Raw genomic sequence first — 18,149 nt, forward strand, 5'->3', positions numbered from 1 at the left:
AAAAGTTGCTTTGGAGATGGCAGTGTTTGGTGTCAGAAACATGAAGGAATAGCACTGCAGTAGGACAATTAGACTTTAATGAATCAATGCTAATCTCAGTTCAGGAATCAATTTTCAAGGAATACAAAAAACTTGCACCAGTGAGAATATTAAATATTAGAAATGAGATGCAAAGAAAAGAGCAGGGTTTTTTTAAGTATCCTGTCTGGTCCCTTCAACTAGTAGTCTACTCCACCACGACATAAGAAATGGCCTCAAAATCTTTTGTTCAGTTCTGGTGAGAGCTACAATATGTAGCTGCTCAGCCTAAAATAAATTGCCACAGCTACTCATCTATCAGCCCAGGAAGATATTGCATACATACTAATTGGTACAACAAAAGGTTTTTACCCTTTCCTAATAAATGCTGACTGTCTCTATACAAAGATGCATTAATTCAAAAATAGCAAGTAAACTAAAAAATAAGGTAAACCAAATAACTAGAATCGTTTACTGTATCAAACAAATACATATATTTATTGTTACACAGAAATATATTGTTCCTAGCTGTCTACTGATCTATTTTCTGCCTAGTTGTGTTCCCCTGGCTAACAAAAACGTTTTGCTGGGAGGGAGGGAGGGAGGGCACAGGGAGCAAGGCAGCAAACAGGGAGACTCCATGGTTTGTATTTGACCTTGAAATCCTCTTTCAGCCACATCAGTACAGAAGGGCTGTGAGGAGTGCCCAGCATTCCTCTCACTGTACACTGAATTACATTGCTTGGGAGAGTGAAGGGACACCACACTATTTCACCTTACTCTTTGCTGCTGCACTAGAGCAACCTTAGAAAGCCACACACTATTTATTCTAGATCTGCTTGTCCAGGATAAAACTGACACCTACAAGCTCACTGCAATAACATCTCTCTTTCACAAAAATGCTCCTTGTCACTGCCCTGACTACGTTACCAATAATTTTATTAGGAAGTCAAGCAGTATAACATGAAAGGCAAAGAGGATTCTGAAGCTCTGTGAACACATTTAATTTACTTCCCAGTCGCAGAGCTTGCAGTCTTGTTTATTTTTCAAAGAAATGATGCTACTCAATTGGATTTCACTTCAGGAGAGGCTGGATTCTAAGCCTAGAGAACTGTCACTGCCCTTGTAATTGTGATAACAATGCCAAGGCTGACGTGGAGGTGAGAGGGGATAAAACAGGTTTCAGATGTCTTCAAGCATCAGATTTGACATTATGAGCCAAAAAAAAAAAAAAAAAAAAAAAAGGGAAAACAAACATAAGGGGAAAGAAAATGCCCTGGAAACAAGGGAAATGTGGAAACCCTGGGTTTAGTATTCTCTTGCTCCTCCTCTTCCTTCCCTAGATGAAGCTTTAAAGGACTGATTCCTTCTTATAGTACATCATCACCTGCTGAGATTTCAATTTTTCTGCTTCATTTTTATTTTGCACAGCTTTTATACTTCTAGCTCAAGTAATCCACACCTGGCAGCCTGAGATGTGAAAATCTTGACATCATCATGGAAACTCAGTCATTATTTTTGAGTGCTCTTTCACAGTTTCCTCTTCTGTAGGGCACCTAGCAGGATTCTGATACTGCTAATGCTGGTTGATGTTGTGCCAGATTTTGATTTTTTTTTTCTTTTTCCTAAGGCTGGGAGGTCTGTTTTAATTAAGGACCCATGCATATAACCCTGTTTTGCTCTCACATCCCAGTGGAACTCTAATCTTCACATGCAGGTATAAGGATGCTAAATTAGGAAAAGGGCAACAAGCAGGCAGTCCTCTAAACAGATCCTTAAATCACTCCTGAATTTGGAAAGTGAGAGAGGACATAACCACAATATTGAATTGAATGTTATTCTCACTCCTCTTTTTTCTGTAAGAACATTTTAAAAAAGCAATTTGCAAGTGCAGATACACCCCCATGTCCATGAGGGTGCTGACAAGAGACACCTGCCCCTGCCAGAAGTGACTCTGCAGGCTGGGCCATTTTACAAGGTGACGGTGAAGCACAGAAGGTGTGGTGCTCAGGGCAGTTAGGCTGCTTATTGATATCAAGAGCTGCTGATTTTGCCAAATTTCACAGTACATCATGTGAGCACATTTTCCCTTGAGCTGTCTATACTTCGGTTTTTAGGCCTGGTTTGAGATGTATATCCAGGTACTCAAATGGCTCTCACCACAATCATATCAGTCTTTCTCACACTATTTCAAGCACATTTGACTCCAGTCCCAGCTGGAAATACTAAAAAGTCAGATTTTTTTCTGTCCTATTTTGAACTTCTGTTCTACAGAAAAAGGGACCAAGTGGGAATAGCTGGGGAGTAAATAAAGAAGAGAACAAGCCTGATCATTTCAGAAACCTTTGCCACATTTGGTCTGAATTTGGGTTACCCTTTGACAGAGAGCTTTAACTTTATCTCCCTGATTCATTCCTTTCTCTTACTGCTTCCTTATTAAGAAGAAATCTTTCCAGGGCAGAATGCCTTATAATCTGAAGCTCTCAGATGGCTGAAAGCATAAAGTGTAATGGGAATTCAAAAGCACTTGGGCATTGGTCGATGTATATGACCATTTAACTTGATGGTAAAATCTCCCTTGACTTCACCAACTTTCAGGAAGTCCTGCTAATATATTTCTGCTGTCCAGAGGGCCAAACAGGGAACACTGTTTCCTCACAACATGAGCAATGCTAAAAGTACAAAAGGCTCTTGAAACACAGTTCTTAAGGAATCATATACTGACCATCTGAAAACACCCTCTGTTCCAAAGCACTTGAAATGTGATCACAGGTTGGAAGTTAGCTGGGAAAAAAAATTCAGTGAATAATTTTAAACAAAGAGTAGCTGTTGGACTAAAGCCCTCTTATTTTTCCTTCTACAATGCAGCTTCCAAGCACAATAAGACTTTAATCCATACTTGTAACATAACTGTGACATGGCTGTGGACATCTAGAAAGACACACTGTGAACAGTTATTTTCTTCCCAGATTCCCTTTTTTGCAGTTGGAATATTTTTAAACCTGAATTTCACTCCAGTAGATGAAACTGTCATATCCCCTATTTGCCCAGGGGATTGCAAAGAATTTTTTTTGTTCCTTCCCACTCTCATAAATTGTTACAAACTAATACAGGAAACAACAATTATTCAGCCTTCAGGGTTCAACTTCTGGAGCTGCACTAGCAAGAGAGAAGTTACTTCACGTTCAGTACATTACATTTTCCGCTGTCATAGCTCAGGGCAAGGCTAAATCTGGCCTTGAGTTTCATTTTAAATGATGTTTTAAGTTGGTGTATTACAGGAGGAAAAAAACCGAAACCATTCTTGCATACACACCCAGAGAACTACAAATGTAATCTCTTTTGATCAAACAAATACCACGAAACCTTGGCAATGTTTTAATTTTGGGTGGATAGAAAATAAATTTCATTTTACACCAAGTCTTTAGTTAATATATCCAGTCTGATAACTAAGGATGTACTGGCTGGAATGACTGATATGAGAAGTTCAGTTAGGTAAGTGCCTGGTGCTTGGACATGCTCTCAAGCAGGATGCCTGACTGGCAGCAACTGCTACACAAGAGCCTGACTTCCCTCCAGGTTCTATGTCAGCCTTGCTCTGCTGTAGGGATGCCCCTAGTTCTCTGGGGCATCTCAGGCAGCTGCATTGAACTCTTGGTGGTCTTCTGTCAGAGCCAGACAAAAAGCAGTACTTATGGCTCTGTTCCTGCCCCTTACAGACTCGCTGCACATATGTGGTCAAATCTTGCTCCTGCTCAGAGCCTCTGGCAAGCTGTCTAGAAATCAGTTTAAGATAATCTGTGGAACTTTTTCGGAGACTGTTGTAGCACTCAGCAAAGGAAAGCAGTCACACATCTAATATACAGACCAACTGTTATCATGTAAAAAGTCAACATATGCCAGGAGTGACTGCACAGACCATGTCCCTCTCATCTGCTCGGCCCTCATGCAAAATAAAGATTGGTCCAGTGACTCCTGAGGTGCTGATGTTGTTGGCTTCTAGTTTTTTGTGGTCTTGCATGCAAGTATGTACACGTGAATACAGCCTTTTGAAAAGTGAGGCTTTAAAGTGTCTGTTGTTCTAGTACAGAAAGAGTTTTCTTTTTGTTTGCCAAAGCGGACAAGTAACTCCCACAACCTTATTTCTGTGCTTTAGCAGGGGAGCATTCATGGAAAGAAAAGCATGCACAAAGCTGCTCTAGCAGCTCGGTAATACGACACAGGAATAAAACAAGCTGTGCTTACATTAGCCCGCAGTCTGGGCTGCGTGGAAAGAGCTATATACAAAAGTGTAAAAACGAAAACCATATGCACCGTTTTACACTTTTCTCCAGAACCCCTCAGACAGCACTTACATGCCATGTTATTAAGGCAGAATTATGCTTTTCTGAAAAAAAGTGAACAGAAAAACATAGGGATTGAAATAACAGAAAGAAAGAAATAACAGAAAAGAGAAAGAAAGAAAGAAAGAAAGAAAGAAAGAAAGAAAGAAAGAAAGAAAGAAAGAAAGAAAGAGAAAGAAAGAAAGAAAGAAAGAAAGAAAGAAAGAAAGAAAGAAAGAAAGAAAGAAAGAAAGAAGAAAGAAAGAAAGAAAGAGGCATAAACTTCAGCAATAAATAAACCTTTTCTTGACCCTAAAACTAAAGTAATTCCCCCAATCACTAAACCTTTTGTACCAGCTCTGTCAGATCAAGGGAACTTGCCTGCCTGAACACAGCACACGGACACGCACGTTCAATGCAACCAGTCCATGTAAGTACAGATGTAGGCAAAGCTTTTCAAAATGACAAATCTACCTTCGTTCTTCTACCACTTTAAAGCATGATTAAAACCAGACAAAATCTGGAACATTAAAGACACTCAGAAATCTAACTTCTACTGAGATGAATACTTACTGGCATCCAAGCAGTCTTTAGAAGCATGGCCTAATTTCTTTTATACAACAATATAAATGAAAGTACTTGTCCATTTTTCTATTTTCTCCACTCAAGTTATCACTTGTAATTGTAAGAGCTATTGAAAGACATGTGTACATATAGAAATCAAAATAAAAAATAAAGAAAAAGTTTAAATCCAACATTAAATTATTGCATCTCTGCTTTAAAACTAAGCTAGCTTTACACATTTTAATTTTCTACTGCTAGCTTTTATTCACTGATTATCAGAGAAGAGATACACTCTACACAGAAAGAGAGGCCATGGTTGTTTTCACAGCCAAGCATTTGACCTTTACAGGCTTCTTATTATTTAATTATCTTTGAGACATGTCCTAATTTGCTCTTTATTAGACATGCCTTATGTCTTCAATAGCAAAATCCTGAAATAATAATTTTGCCTGCCATTATGGCTTGGGAAGAGGGGTTATTATGCAAGAAATGCTTGCAGAGAGAAAAAAGGTCATTACAAGTAACATCTAGATTTGAAACAATTGGTCTGACTTCCTGTTCCTTGGAAGCACTGTAGATCTAAGCAGCAGCAGGCAGAAAGCTGCAGTTAACATTTAGGGAGCAGTGTACCATAGGATCATGTACAAACATTACTGACTGAAGCTGAAAGGGATTTAAGAACCAGGAGGAATGTTTGATCTGTTAGGAGTTGTCTGAAAAGGCAGACACAAAGATAAACTCCAGCACTGGAATATGCTCACCCTCTTGGCTCACTTCACTGGGAAATGAGGCTGTTCATCAATTTTGAGGAAAAACATGAAAAGATTAAGGGTGCACTGATAAAGCTGCTGTTGATTTTCAGCTGCTAAAGTTTTAAGGGCTGTGTCACTATCTATCCAAAATCATCATTACTGTTTTACTGAGAATAGCAAACAAACTCTGGATATAAGGAGTGCAAGCTACTGTGAAATGTTTCACCTCTGCACAGCCCTCTTTCCATTTCCAAATCCAGGCTCAGCCCATGCTTGCTTTTTATTAAACCCTATAAAGAGAACAGACTAGATTTGCACATGGGCTGGATGAAAGTGAAATCTCACCAAGCACACCATGACACCTGCTTGGAATGGGGAATTCTTGCAGCTCACAAAGCTCAGGCAGAGGGAGTTCACCCCACACTTCTGTCTCGCCTTGTGATACCGAACCTATCCGACTGGGCTGGATTAGGCTAGGATGGAGAGGGCAATCTCCTGTCTTCTTGCCAACCTTCTGCATAGACTAGTTCAACTCTCACAGAGGACCTCACACTCTGAGGCCAGATGGATATTTAAAGGAAGATACTTTGCAATGCTGCAGCATAACCTGAATCTGCTCTGAGGATAAGCATTTTCAGTCAAGCAGACCTGTCAACAAAATGTCACTCATGAGATCAAATACACAAGGAAAGAAAAACCTAACATAGGCCCGGCAGGGACTCATACACGCATTTTTTGCTTTCTACATCAATTGAGTGACTGTATCTTTTCTAAATACTACCTGAGACCTGTGAGCTTGGCCACACTCAGAGAAGCTAGATAAGAGCAGAAAGCAGGAAACAAAGTATCAAAGAAAGGGTTGGCAGCAACAAGAGAATAATCAAAAAAAGCATCACCCATCTGACAGAGCATCAGACATCAGCTTGTAGGGGAGCATACAGAGCCAAAGCTGAAAAAACTATTTGCAGAGCCTGCAAAGCTCTGCTATTATTTTGTAGCACAAAGATCAATAACATCAGAAATTAGGTGATTTTCCTCCTTGGCACAGTTCTCATATTGCTGTGTTTCTTTTCCTGTGCAGAGCAAAAAAAGAGCTGTGAGTGTGGGCAGGAATGGGTTACTAACTAATCTTCTGCAGAGGGTTACCACATTGTAGAAGTGCTCCATGTCCCTCTCGGAAACAGTAGGGCTAAGATGACCATACTCATGCAATAGGGGAGAACTGAGCTCTTCCACAGAGCAGCTGGAGTCTCATTAGCAGTTAAAGAGTTCTGATTCAGCAAAGTACTTGCTGAACTTTCAGCTCTTTAGCCTAAGGAGAAGTTCAGAAAAGGGTAGCTGAGACATTAAACCCACTTTTCCTCCTTCAGAGTCCTGAAGATCTAATAGTACATGGAGGACTTTTAAGTCGAGTAACTGTGGCATTAAGGAGCTAAAAGCAAAGTGCAAGCCAGAACAGATCACATCCCATGTTACTCTGCAGAGTATCCTAACCCCTCAATATTTACATGAAGCCAATTTAGATTTTTCCAGACATTAGAAAAACAAGTGTAAATAACACAAATGGCTTTGAAACTCTAAGTGGATCACACTTCTGTATCCCCCTTTGAAGTGGAAATTGCTAGAGTTTAAGTTAGCTTACACATAAGCAGCTAAAGCAAATCTGAGCTACTCAGATGCTTCCTTTTCCCTTTGCTAAGAACAAGCTAAACACACAGACACTTTCACACAATGCTAAGGAAGCCATTCTTGTCACTGCTCACACAAGGAGGGTTCCCAGTCCCACGCTTGTCTCTGTGCCCTGCAATTTCTCCTTTGAGCTCAGTCCTATTGTGAAGTGCTCCTCTGCTGCTACCATTCCTGAGTGTGAAGCGCTGTCCTAGGGACTGCATGGGGTAGGTTACATTCTGGGCTATTGGAGGAAGGGCATGTGCCTTTTGGTGTATATTACCAGGTGCTGGATGTGCTGTCAGCCCCTTATAAATCACACTGGAGCTCATCTTGCACTTCAATGGAGGAAACTACTTACAGCAGGGTTTTTTTACAGATGGCAGAAGGAGCAGAAAGAATGGTCCTTTTCTTAAGTGTTGTCTCATGTGGAAGATAGGAATGAGATAAAACCTTGCATCCAATCCTGGGTGCTCTACATGTGTTTCCTGTCACTTGCTGGGTGACAAGCTGGTAAACAGCGATGCTCTCCTCTCACAGACAGTTGATTTTGCTTTTCCTTTTGATTTCTCAATGGCCCTGCACAGTCGAGACTGCCTGAACTCAGCAGTAGCAGCTGCTGGAAGACACTTTTACTCCACAGATGCTCTTTTCAGGTTCTCAGATGTTTTCTGCTTCTACTGAGAAGACTTTTGGCCAAAATCTGTCTCAGATGTGCTGATTCTAGCCGATTTCTCAGACTACTATTTTGCTTTGCTAGACAAGATTGCTCTAAATAAATTACCACTATCAGGCAGATTGTGGCAGATTGTGAAGCCACAAAGTGCTTCTCAAAGAAGTGTTCCTATTAGGAATTTCAGAAAGTGTCACCGATGTAATTTACAAAAAGGTTAATTTATTATTGAGAGACCATGACTGTCCATTCCTTTATAATGTAACGAATTGTAATTTGGAAGAATGAGATATAAAAATGCTGTTAAAAGCTGAAAACTTTTCTAGAATAATATTTTTCCCTCCACCTGAATTACCTGTGTTATTCAGAAGTATAAGCTCTGACAGGCATTACAAGGCTGTATTCTTCCCAGGTTTACATTCACTGCATGTAACAGGCAGATATTTTGACAACACCTAGCCCTTCAGTGATGATGATTTCACATCCATTTAGAAAACAGGCCAAGTTGCCATCTCCTGCCCTCAAAATCTATGCTAATGTTCCTGAGTGGATTTAGTTATAGCTTTATCACATTCCAAAGCTATATAATGGACAGCCTCACAATTTATGAAATTAACTGTGTGTTATCAAACTGGGAATACAGATGCCTTTTTCCATTTTTCTCCAGTTTTCACTAGAATAATGGAAGCCAAATCATTCCAGGCAAGCACTGCACAGTAATTGCAGTTGATACTGTCATACAGAGCCTGCAATGATTTGCTGGCTCTGAACAGCTCGGTCTGTTGAAACATAGCAGATAAGACTTGGGAAATCAGCAGTCTTTCCATCCAACATGTTTACTGCTGAAGTAAAAGCTATTGCCATTTATTTTGGTGAGTCCTCACTCGCAGGGGATGTTTGCCTGAAGCAATGACTGCACAGTTTGGCTTTATGAACTTATCATTATGATCACCATTATCAATTTTGTGCTTTCTGCTACTATCTGTGATTATTAATTAATGCTTCATTCATTTTCCCAGCAGTTCTATCACTCTCACAGCATCTCCGGAGAAATGTCACTCTCCTCAGTTTTACACAGTGAGCAGCTGAAGCATGAGCCTAGGCTGGGGCAGAATTAACACATCAATCAGAATTCAGGAGTTCTAGGCTGCTGGACCGCTTCTCAGATCATTGGATCCTACTTCTTCCTGCATCACAGCTATACTTTTCAAACTTGCTCTTACTGTAAGCCCTATGTTAGTGGAATAATAAAGGGAGATATTTTAGGTGGTCTTGCCACAGGAATCAAATGAAATGGCAGCTTGTCTCTGACAGTCAACACAACTCCTTTGAAGGCTCCTCACCCTGCACAGACAGATCTAAGGCTCCCATCATGTGTGACTTGATTTATTAGTTTGGTGTTGCAACTTTACACACTGGTTCATAAGCACTGTCAGGTTGCTTTATCCTCTTTACTTGGGCAGTGAAAAAAAAAAACAGTAACACTACAGTACCACAGTATTTATGTACTTACAATCTAGCAATCATGTCTTGCCAGACTTCATGAATACACTAGAAAGGTTCTGAAGCATTAGAGTTACACAAAACACCTGACTGTTTCTCTTTTTCTTTTTTTAACAAGCTGTTGAAAGTTAGATGGAGGAGAAAGGTACCACCTTGTTAAGGCTATTACAGTGATTTTTATGGTACTTATACAAATGCTGCACTTTTCTGGACAAATTCTAGCCAAGAAGCCACATTTTCCTATCTAAAAATTTTACTTAAATTCTTTTCAAAATTCATAGCTTGTACCTTTACAGGGTTTTTACACTACAGCTTTGTGTTAATATAGCGCTGCCAGTGAATAAAGTGATTCCCACCTGTGTAGCAAAAGAAAAGTTTCTTGTTTCTAAACCACAGAAACCCTGAATGATTCAAGGTCAGCAGGGGATATATTGAATATATCATGGGTTCCATATCATGGACTGCTCTGTTTATCATGTAGTCATGAGTGTACAGCAGAACAAAACTAAAAAAAATAAGATTGCCTTGAAGACAATTTGACATGCCTCTCACCCTCATCATTCCCTTGATGCTCAAAGGCAAATTAAGAATGCTTCTTTTCTTTTTTTCTCCTTGTTTTTCCCCATATTAGTGCAATGAGGCCAAGAGAAAAGTCTGGCTAGAACACTTTGGCATCACTTTGAAAACAAGAACAATAGTGACAGTGCTTTAAACATGTTTTCTGTTCTAAGAGCCTCACTGATTTCTTTCCTGTGATGGGAAATTTTGAACTGAAGACATTCTTCAACAAGGAGAAAAAGCTGCCTTAGAAGAGTATCTTAAGCTTGTGTGGTTTTTTTAAGTAAAAAATCAAATTACTAAAGCAAACTCAATGGAAGTAAATCTGCATTCTATAAAGTAAGACCTCAATTTCATAAGCTAACATAGTTCTAGAAGTAACTACCACTAGTGTTACTCAGCTGCAAACAAGACAGAACATCACATTTCCAGGTTTTAAATTTAAAACATAGTATTACAGCAGTTTCCATTTCTGCATTAGATAAACTTTAGTGCTAAAATGGAATATTGGGATGTTAATGACTTTGCTTTAGTAAGACCTAAACTTTTTAATTAACCTGCCAAGACAAATTACAGCCCATAGCTCTTAGGTAACTATTGCAGACAGCTGAGACTCAACACCAATGCCTCTGTTGGGAGAGGGATTAATGGCAGCTTTGCAATGAGTCTGCTTTTTTTTGCAAAGAAAAAAAGTCCATTAAACACTGCGGTCAGAAGAAAGCTGAGTGCTACTTTTATAGACTGATCTTTAAATTAGAACCAAATGAATTTCAGTATATGAACAGTTTAAGCAGGTCAGACAAATTTAAAATTAAATATTACTGGATCGGAAACAGATTTAGATATTTACAGGGTGGGAGAAGAATACTCAGTGTGCTGTCAGGCACCCACTGGCAGCATCTTTTCCTCCTTGGACAGCAACAAATCCATGCCTGTGAGCTGAACTGACAGGGCATTTTACTGCCAGAGAAGTCAGAAGACCTATTTACTTAATTTGTTCTTCTTAAGCAATCTCACCTTCTTTCTGTTAGCAAGGAGAAACAGGGATTCCTGTTACTGTGGTTGCTACCACCAAGGCTTACAGTGCCCTTTATTGGAGTTTTAACCCCAGTACTCTGCCTGAACTCCAGCTTGAGTGATTTTGATGGTGTTCAATGGCAGAACTGTCTGTCACACAGAACTGTGGAATGGTGCTACTGTCTGTTCTTCGATCACTCCTACATCTCTACTCCAGAAAGAGAAAAAAGCCTATCAAACAAACAAAAAATCAAACAAAACCAATAAAAGCCAACTAAATAAAAGGAAAATCAAAGTAAGAAAATAAAGCAAGGATCTTCCAGCTTGTAATCCATGTTTGGCACTGTGCAGAATCACATTATGGTTATAGTTACTTAAAATACCTACAAAATACTTACTCAACATTTAGGGTCTAACAGTATTCAGCATATTGCTAAATAGAATCCCCTCCAAGCATTTTCTCCCAAACCACACAAAGCCATCATGAAATTCGAGTGCGTGCGTTAATACCTGGCCCCAAGGCGTACTTAGGAGTTTAGGAATAATAGAGGAAATCCTTACCAATAGCAGTAGTGAGAAAAGAAACCACTTCCGATTCCTTGCCATCATTGTAGAAGGCTAAATGCCATATTCCTGAATCTAAATACTGGATAAATCCTGTCTCATGGCTGGCCAAGGGCACGAAAGCTCTGTGCTGCCGCTGAGGTCCTTCCAAGCTTCTCGCCTCCTGGGTCAGCAGACGTCTTCCATCAAGGAGCTCGACAAAGTCAAACTGAAACATAAGAGGGAGTGATGTTTGTGTGTTTATCAGGTATCCTCAAGCTTAGTCTCTTATTCTGGGTCTGCACAAGCATCATAAACAGGATTTGCTCTGGTAACTCAAGTACTCTCCTGGACTACCTGCAAGTAACCATTTTGGAAATAGCTAGTATATGAACGTATTTTCCAGAAATTATATAAATCTTGAAATCATCTTTGTTTAGAAGGTGACTTGCAGCATATTGGCCTTACTGAGATGTTCTCATTCTGTAGAAATATAGGCAGGAAATAATGAGATCATACCTCAACTGAACTGTAAATATGACACTAAACAGCTTATTTGTTATCTTTTTTATGTCTTGGCTAATATGGAAAATAAGACAGAAAAATATATCTAGCCCAACTGGGTTGTTTGCTGGAGTTTTTAGGGGTCACCAAAGGAAAAGTAAAAAATATTTTAAAGGGAACTCTGGTAGAGGTTTTGCAGAAGTATTTTGCTTAGCCAACAAAGATTTTATCTTAAAACAACAGGAAAAGTAGTTAAAAGATCATAAAAAATGAAGATGGAAAAGAGATAAATAATATATAAAAGTCTCATTTCAGGAGTGGCTCTAGGTATTTTCTTCAAAAGGATGCATTTACTTTTTGCAAGGCTAACTTTGAACAACTGCTTCGCTTTAATACTAGTATTGCAACTCCCTTTAGTTTCCTATTTAAATAAACTTCCACTGATTTTCCACAATACTTGTATTTCGTCTGGCATTATATTAATGGGCTGAGGCAGATAGAAGCCTAGCAGACATCACAAATGTTAAATGAACCTTATCTAATCTGACTTGTATCATGTGCTTAGATGACCAGGACACCTCGCAAGCAGAAGCCAACAGTTGAGGCACTATTTAGCTTTTCTATTCCCTGACTTCACTTGGTTTTGCCTATCTCATCCAGCTGATCAGGTAAGTTTGTGATTTTTTTTTGGCAGGAAGAAGAAAAACAGGCAGAAAGAAACAGAACAGCTTATTTCTGAACCCGTAAATGTTGCTGCACTGAATGGCTGCTGAGTGTTAGTTGACTGTGGCATCAATATTTAGGCTGCTTATCCCTTTTCACTTTACTGTAGCAAAATTTGGGTGCTTGTTATGAAGTTGTCTGGTATGGTCTTCAAAGTCAACAAAGATAAGGACTTGATGACATGTTCTTTCCTATGTAGGAAACGTTAAAAAAAGTTAAGCTACTAAGTCAAAAAAAGAAGTGTTTATTTCTAAGAACATTTTGAGCAATAAGCTATATATGACATAGCTCGCATGCAAAATGACAGAATACATCCCTCCATTATTTTAATTATATATTTTTAATTATTTATTTAGAGAAAATTATTTTTGATCCTTGCTTTCATTTTTATTTTCTTTTGGTTGTATTTCAGTATACAGATCACAAATTTGGTGCTGAAATATTTTTTCGAGAATGTAAAAGCTGCCACACTGCAAAGGTCATTTTTGGGTTTCTATCCAAGTTAGCTTTCCTAGAGACAGAGTTTCAGTTTTGGAAAAATAGAAAATATATATAAATTATAAACATATACAATCTAAAATCAAAAAATACACGGCAAGTATAAATTCTAAACACATGTAATTAAAAATGTACATTTCTGTTTCAACTGCTCCCTGGGGGGCATGAGGCACAGCACTGCCAGCTGGGCAAGGGAGGGGATGGTCCCACTCTGCTCTGCACTGGGGCAGCCTCACCTCGAGGCCTGGGGGCAGTTTTTGGTGCCACATTATAAGAAAAACATTGAGCTCTTAGACAGTGTCCAAAGGATGGCCAGAAGGATGGTGAAGCTCTGGAGGGGAAGCTGCATGAGGAGTGGCTGCATGAGGTCATTGGTCTGTTCAGCCTGGAGAACAGGAGACTGAGGGGAGACCTCATTGCAGTCTGAAACTGCCTCATTGAGGGGAGGTGCAGGGGCAGACACTGATCTCTTACTTGTCTGTGGTGACCAGTGACAGGACTTGAGGAAACAGCCTGAAGCTGAGTCAGGAGAGGTTTAGGTTGGGTATCAGAAAAAGGTTTTGCACTCATAGTGTGGCTGAACACTGGAACAGGCTCCCCAGGGAAGCTGCCACAAAAGTGTTTGGACAATGCTTTCAGGCACATGGTGTGATTCTTGGGCTGTCCTGTGCAAGGCCAGGAGTTGAATTTGATGATCCTCATAGGTCATTTCCTACTCAGTATATTCTATGATTCTATGAAAACAGAAGGATTTAAGAGGATACTGGCAAGTGGTTGGTTTGAAAGACACTTTGGGACCCAAGTCTCTGTAGCCACTCTGAGCATAAACTACTGCCTAGGCTGATGCCCCATCAGGTCTCATGTGTGACCATGCCTGACACAGCTGAGCAGGACAGGGACAGAGGACATCAGTGCGGTGTCTGGGTGCTGGGAATGTCTCAACAGAGCTTGATTCTGAGTAAGGAACAAGTGAACTGGAGAAGGTAAAACTGAAGTATTTCCATATTCATTTTGGAGCATGATGGAACAGCTTGACTCAACTTTAAAATAGAACTCAAGAAACCATAGGTAAAGTTCACTTCACCGAGTGCTGTCATCTCCATGGCAGCTTAAATTAGTTTTCTAGAATCACTGGATTGCAAGCAAAGAGAGACTTCTAGGATGCAACCTGCCTCATTGTAAAGCATACATCTAAGAAATATCCTGTGGATTGTGCTTACAAGCATCCACTTCCTGCTATATATTAGATGTAGTTACTTAGAGCTTAGCGAGATGAAAACAATTTCAAGGCACTCAGGTACAGTGAGCTGCTGTTCTACTTCAGTCTGGGTTATGCTTACTTGGGGCTTTCTGCCAAAAACAAAAGGTTTTTTTAATAAATATTTGCAAGATGCTGCTGCAGATGTTGCTGACTTTGGCCAAGCTACTAGTTACTAGTTGTAAATATTAACTGAGCCACAAATGGATTGGGCTTTTTTTTGCATTTTAATACATTCAAAGATTTTTAATAGGCAGTTAGTTAAGTGCCAGCAAGGAAATAATTGATAAAATACCATGTTAATCAATTCAAACTGTACAAATGGAAAAAAGCCCTCTGCAAGCAGTGATGACCTATCCCTAAAATTTATGATTTATTAAAATTTGGCCTAGGTTAAAATGAGTTTAAAAAAGGATTTGATCTAGGAAGATTAAATCTAATAGACCATAACAAAATTGTGTTACTTATTATGATTTGTTGAGAAGAATGATAAGAAATGCCTTTTGTTATTAATAGTAAACTATTATGGGCTTCTGCATGATCTATTTCTAAGACTATAGAAATTTGGAACTTACAGTTTCTTCCTACTTATTAGTGACCATAGTTGTGGGCAACCTAAAATAGAAAACCATCACCACAGCCAGAGAATATTTCCCAAAGAGAATTTGGAATAGTTTGTTATTTAAGCATGGGTAGCCATGACTTTGAGCATTGTATTGGGTTTGCATGGCCAGGTTTTGGTAGTAGGGTGGGCTGCAGGGGTGGCTGCTGAGAAGCTGCTGGAAGCTCTCCCTGTGTCTGACAGAGCCAATGCCAGCCAGCTCCAAGACAGACCTGCCACTGGGCAAGGCTGAGCCCCTCAGTGATGTTAGCAACTGTCACCTCCCTGGTAACATATTTAAGAAGGCAAAGAAATTACTGCACAGAAGTAAGTGCAGCTAAAGAAGAGGGGAGTGAGAATATGTGAGTGGACCAATTATACAGACACCAAGGTCAGTGTAGAAGGAGAAGCAGGAGGTGCTTCAGGTGCTGGAGCTGAGATTCCCCAGCAGCCTGTGGCGCAGACCATGGCGAGGCAACTTTGCCCCTGCAGCCTGTGGAGCTCCAAAGGGGAGCAGAGATCCCCTTGTAAGCAATCTGGCGAGAAGACCCATGTAGGAGCAAGTGGACGCCTGAAGGAAGGCTGTGACCCCATCCCACCCCATCCCCTGTGCTGGAGCAGGCTCCTGGCAGGACCTCTGGCCTCCTGGACAATGAAGCCCACACTTGAGCACATCTGCTTGCAGGACTTACAATCTCATGGGAAACCAATGACTGCACTCTGTGAAAAAAGTGAGGTTTATGTGTTAAATTTTAGGGTTTTTACTTAAACAATTGAACTTATCCATGTAGTAACTTCTGTTCCATAACAACATTAAAGATTATAATGAACAAATAAAATCAATATAGAGTTCTGATCTAAAGTTAGTATTATGCAATCACGACTTGAGTTTTTCTTTAACTAACACAGGATTTTCAAGTTATAAATGTCTGAATCTCCCTGTGAAAAGAGACTGATTAGAAAAGGGCAGTAACAGAGTTACTGCGGCACTGAAATTATGATGTGCTGATCCTACTGAAATATTTTAATTTTGCAGAAAAGTACACAGAGAAGCATAGATTTATGACACCTCTTTGACAGAAATAAGTGGGAGGTGTGTTAATATGTACAAAATACCCTATTATCCACAGAGATCATAATAAACATATTTGTTTGTTTAAAAATGAAAAAAGGCAGGATATTCTATAAATCTCTAGTATTTTCATCTAATAGTAGAGGGCAAGGGCAAGATACACTAACATAAACCTGCTAATTCTTTGATAACCTGCTGATGCAAGTGGGAGTAAGATACTTTGCACTGCCAGTGTATTATGTCCTAACGTATTAATCAATCTGGGTAAGAGTAGAAGCTGAAACAGAAAGGAGAGAAAAAAAATGAATAAATTCCTTACTTAAGGGGATGGTTCTTCAGAGCTTTTCTCACAAAGTGATTTTTCTGATATGTTTTTTTGGTAAAGGTGTGTTAAAAAAGCATCTGTTTTCATTTTATTCCTACAGAATAATAATTACATCTTGATTTCTGCCTAAGTTGGTGGCTTTCTGTAAAAAATTGGTTTTCTTTTCTTACACAGTAATTACTGGGCCCTGACAACCCTTGGTCTAAGCAGACAGTGAGCATACATCATGTGAAGCACTGGCTCAAGGCATTCTGACATGGAAGAAGACAGAAGTGAATCTTGCTCCCATGACCAACTGGGGTCTTGCTGCCCTTACCATGAGACAGGAAAGGCAGGGGCTGAAAGAGAGACAGACCTGATGTATATGAATCTGCTTAAGAGAAGATTCCTTTGGATGCAGTTTGAGCCTGGCTGCCTTTGTGCAAAGCACTGGATGGAGAAGGTGGTATCTTCGGCTGTTTGGAGCTACCAGCTGGTACCCTCAGTGACCACCAGCCTCACTTTCTCCTCTGGCAGCCTGCTACCTCAGGCAACTGACTGCTCTTCCCTTGTCTACAGCCTACCAGATTAATTTCTGTAAATTTTTTCAATTATCTCTTGATTCTTGTTCTCTGGACAAATGATCTTGGGTATCTTTTAAGCATGCAACAAACTCTTGAAATAAATAGATGAAATAATACATCATACAAACATCAATTTGGGACAACATAATTTAGCAAGTGAAACATAATTTAATTAAGGAAATAAAGTTCCATTACCTGTGTGTGTGATGGTGGGAGTCCTTTTCTGCCATAGATGCCAACAAGAGCAGCCTTTCCTAAAGACACATTGAATTTCAGATGCACTGGGTGGTCGATGAACACCTGAGATCTCCAAAAGATACCAGGAGGGATCTTCTGTGTGGCTCGTCTGCCTACATCAATTTCTCCGGAGTCTATAAAACTGTCGTCTGGAAAGAAACTACTGGGCTTTCCTGCCAAAACACAGGAACAAAATTCTTGAATTAGTCTTTAGATCCTGAAAGTAATCTAATCATACTGGTATCTCTGACACTGATCTTGAGAAACAGTCTATTAGTGCCCTGAAGTCTTCAGAGTACTTTGTCTAGCCAATCCATATGATTATGGGAAGAAAACTGGCAGGATTATTTCTGGCTTCAGTAACTGTTTTGTTTGAAAACATGAGCATGGAAAGAGCAACCTGGAGAAAAATGGCCTTTTGTTTAAACTGTAACATCAGAGAGTGTGTAATTACATTCCAAAGACAAGAATAAATCATCTGACATTATATCCTACATTAATATAAGTTTAGGAATGGAGAAGTCATCATTAAATTAGTAAAGAGAAGTGTAGTGAGTATGAAATAGATGTGCCACAGACAGTGGAATGGTGGGGTGGAGAACAGCAGCATGAATGATGCCTGAGTGGGGAAGGGAAAGTGTTTCTCTATTAAATTAATTCTTGACAGTGGTAACAGTATTCGAAATAGTAAAAAAAAAAGCTAATGAAAAAAAGGACTGAGATACAAAAAGGAGACCATACCCTGCACTT

General features: G+C 39.6%; 1 protein-coding gene across 3 annotated transcripts in view; it reads right to left on the reverse strand.

Annotated features, from left to right (window-relative positions):
* TENM4 (teneurin transmembrane protein 4) overlaps positions 1–18,149 on the reverse strand; it is a 600,039-nt gene that overhangs the window by 161,354 nt on the left and 420,536 nt on the right. For all 3 annotated transcript variants that reach the window (XM_059838450.1, XM_059838449.1, XM_059838451.1), the window contains 2 exons: positions 17,358–17,572; positions 11,637–11,847 (listed from right to left, as the gene is read on the reverse strand). In XM_059838450.1, the coding sequence (XP_059694433.1) occupies positions 11,637–11,847; positions 17,358–17,572 (426 nt within the window). The remainder of the gene's footprint in view (positions 1–11,636; positions 11,848–17,357; positions 17,573–18,149) is intronic.

This window comes from Haemorhous mexicanus, chromosome 2 (assembly GCF_027477595.1).
Source record: "Haemorhous mexicanus isolate bHaeMex1 chromosome 2, bHaeMex1.pri, whole genome shotgun sequence".
In the NCBI taxonomy this organism is placed as follows: Eukaryota; Metazoa; Chordata; class Aves; order Passeriformes; family Fringillidae; genus Haemorhous; species Haemorhous mexicanus.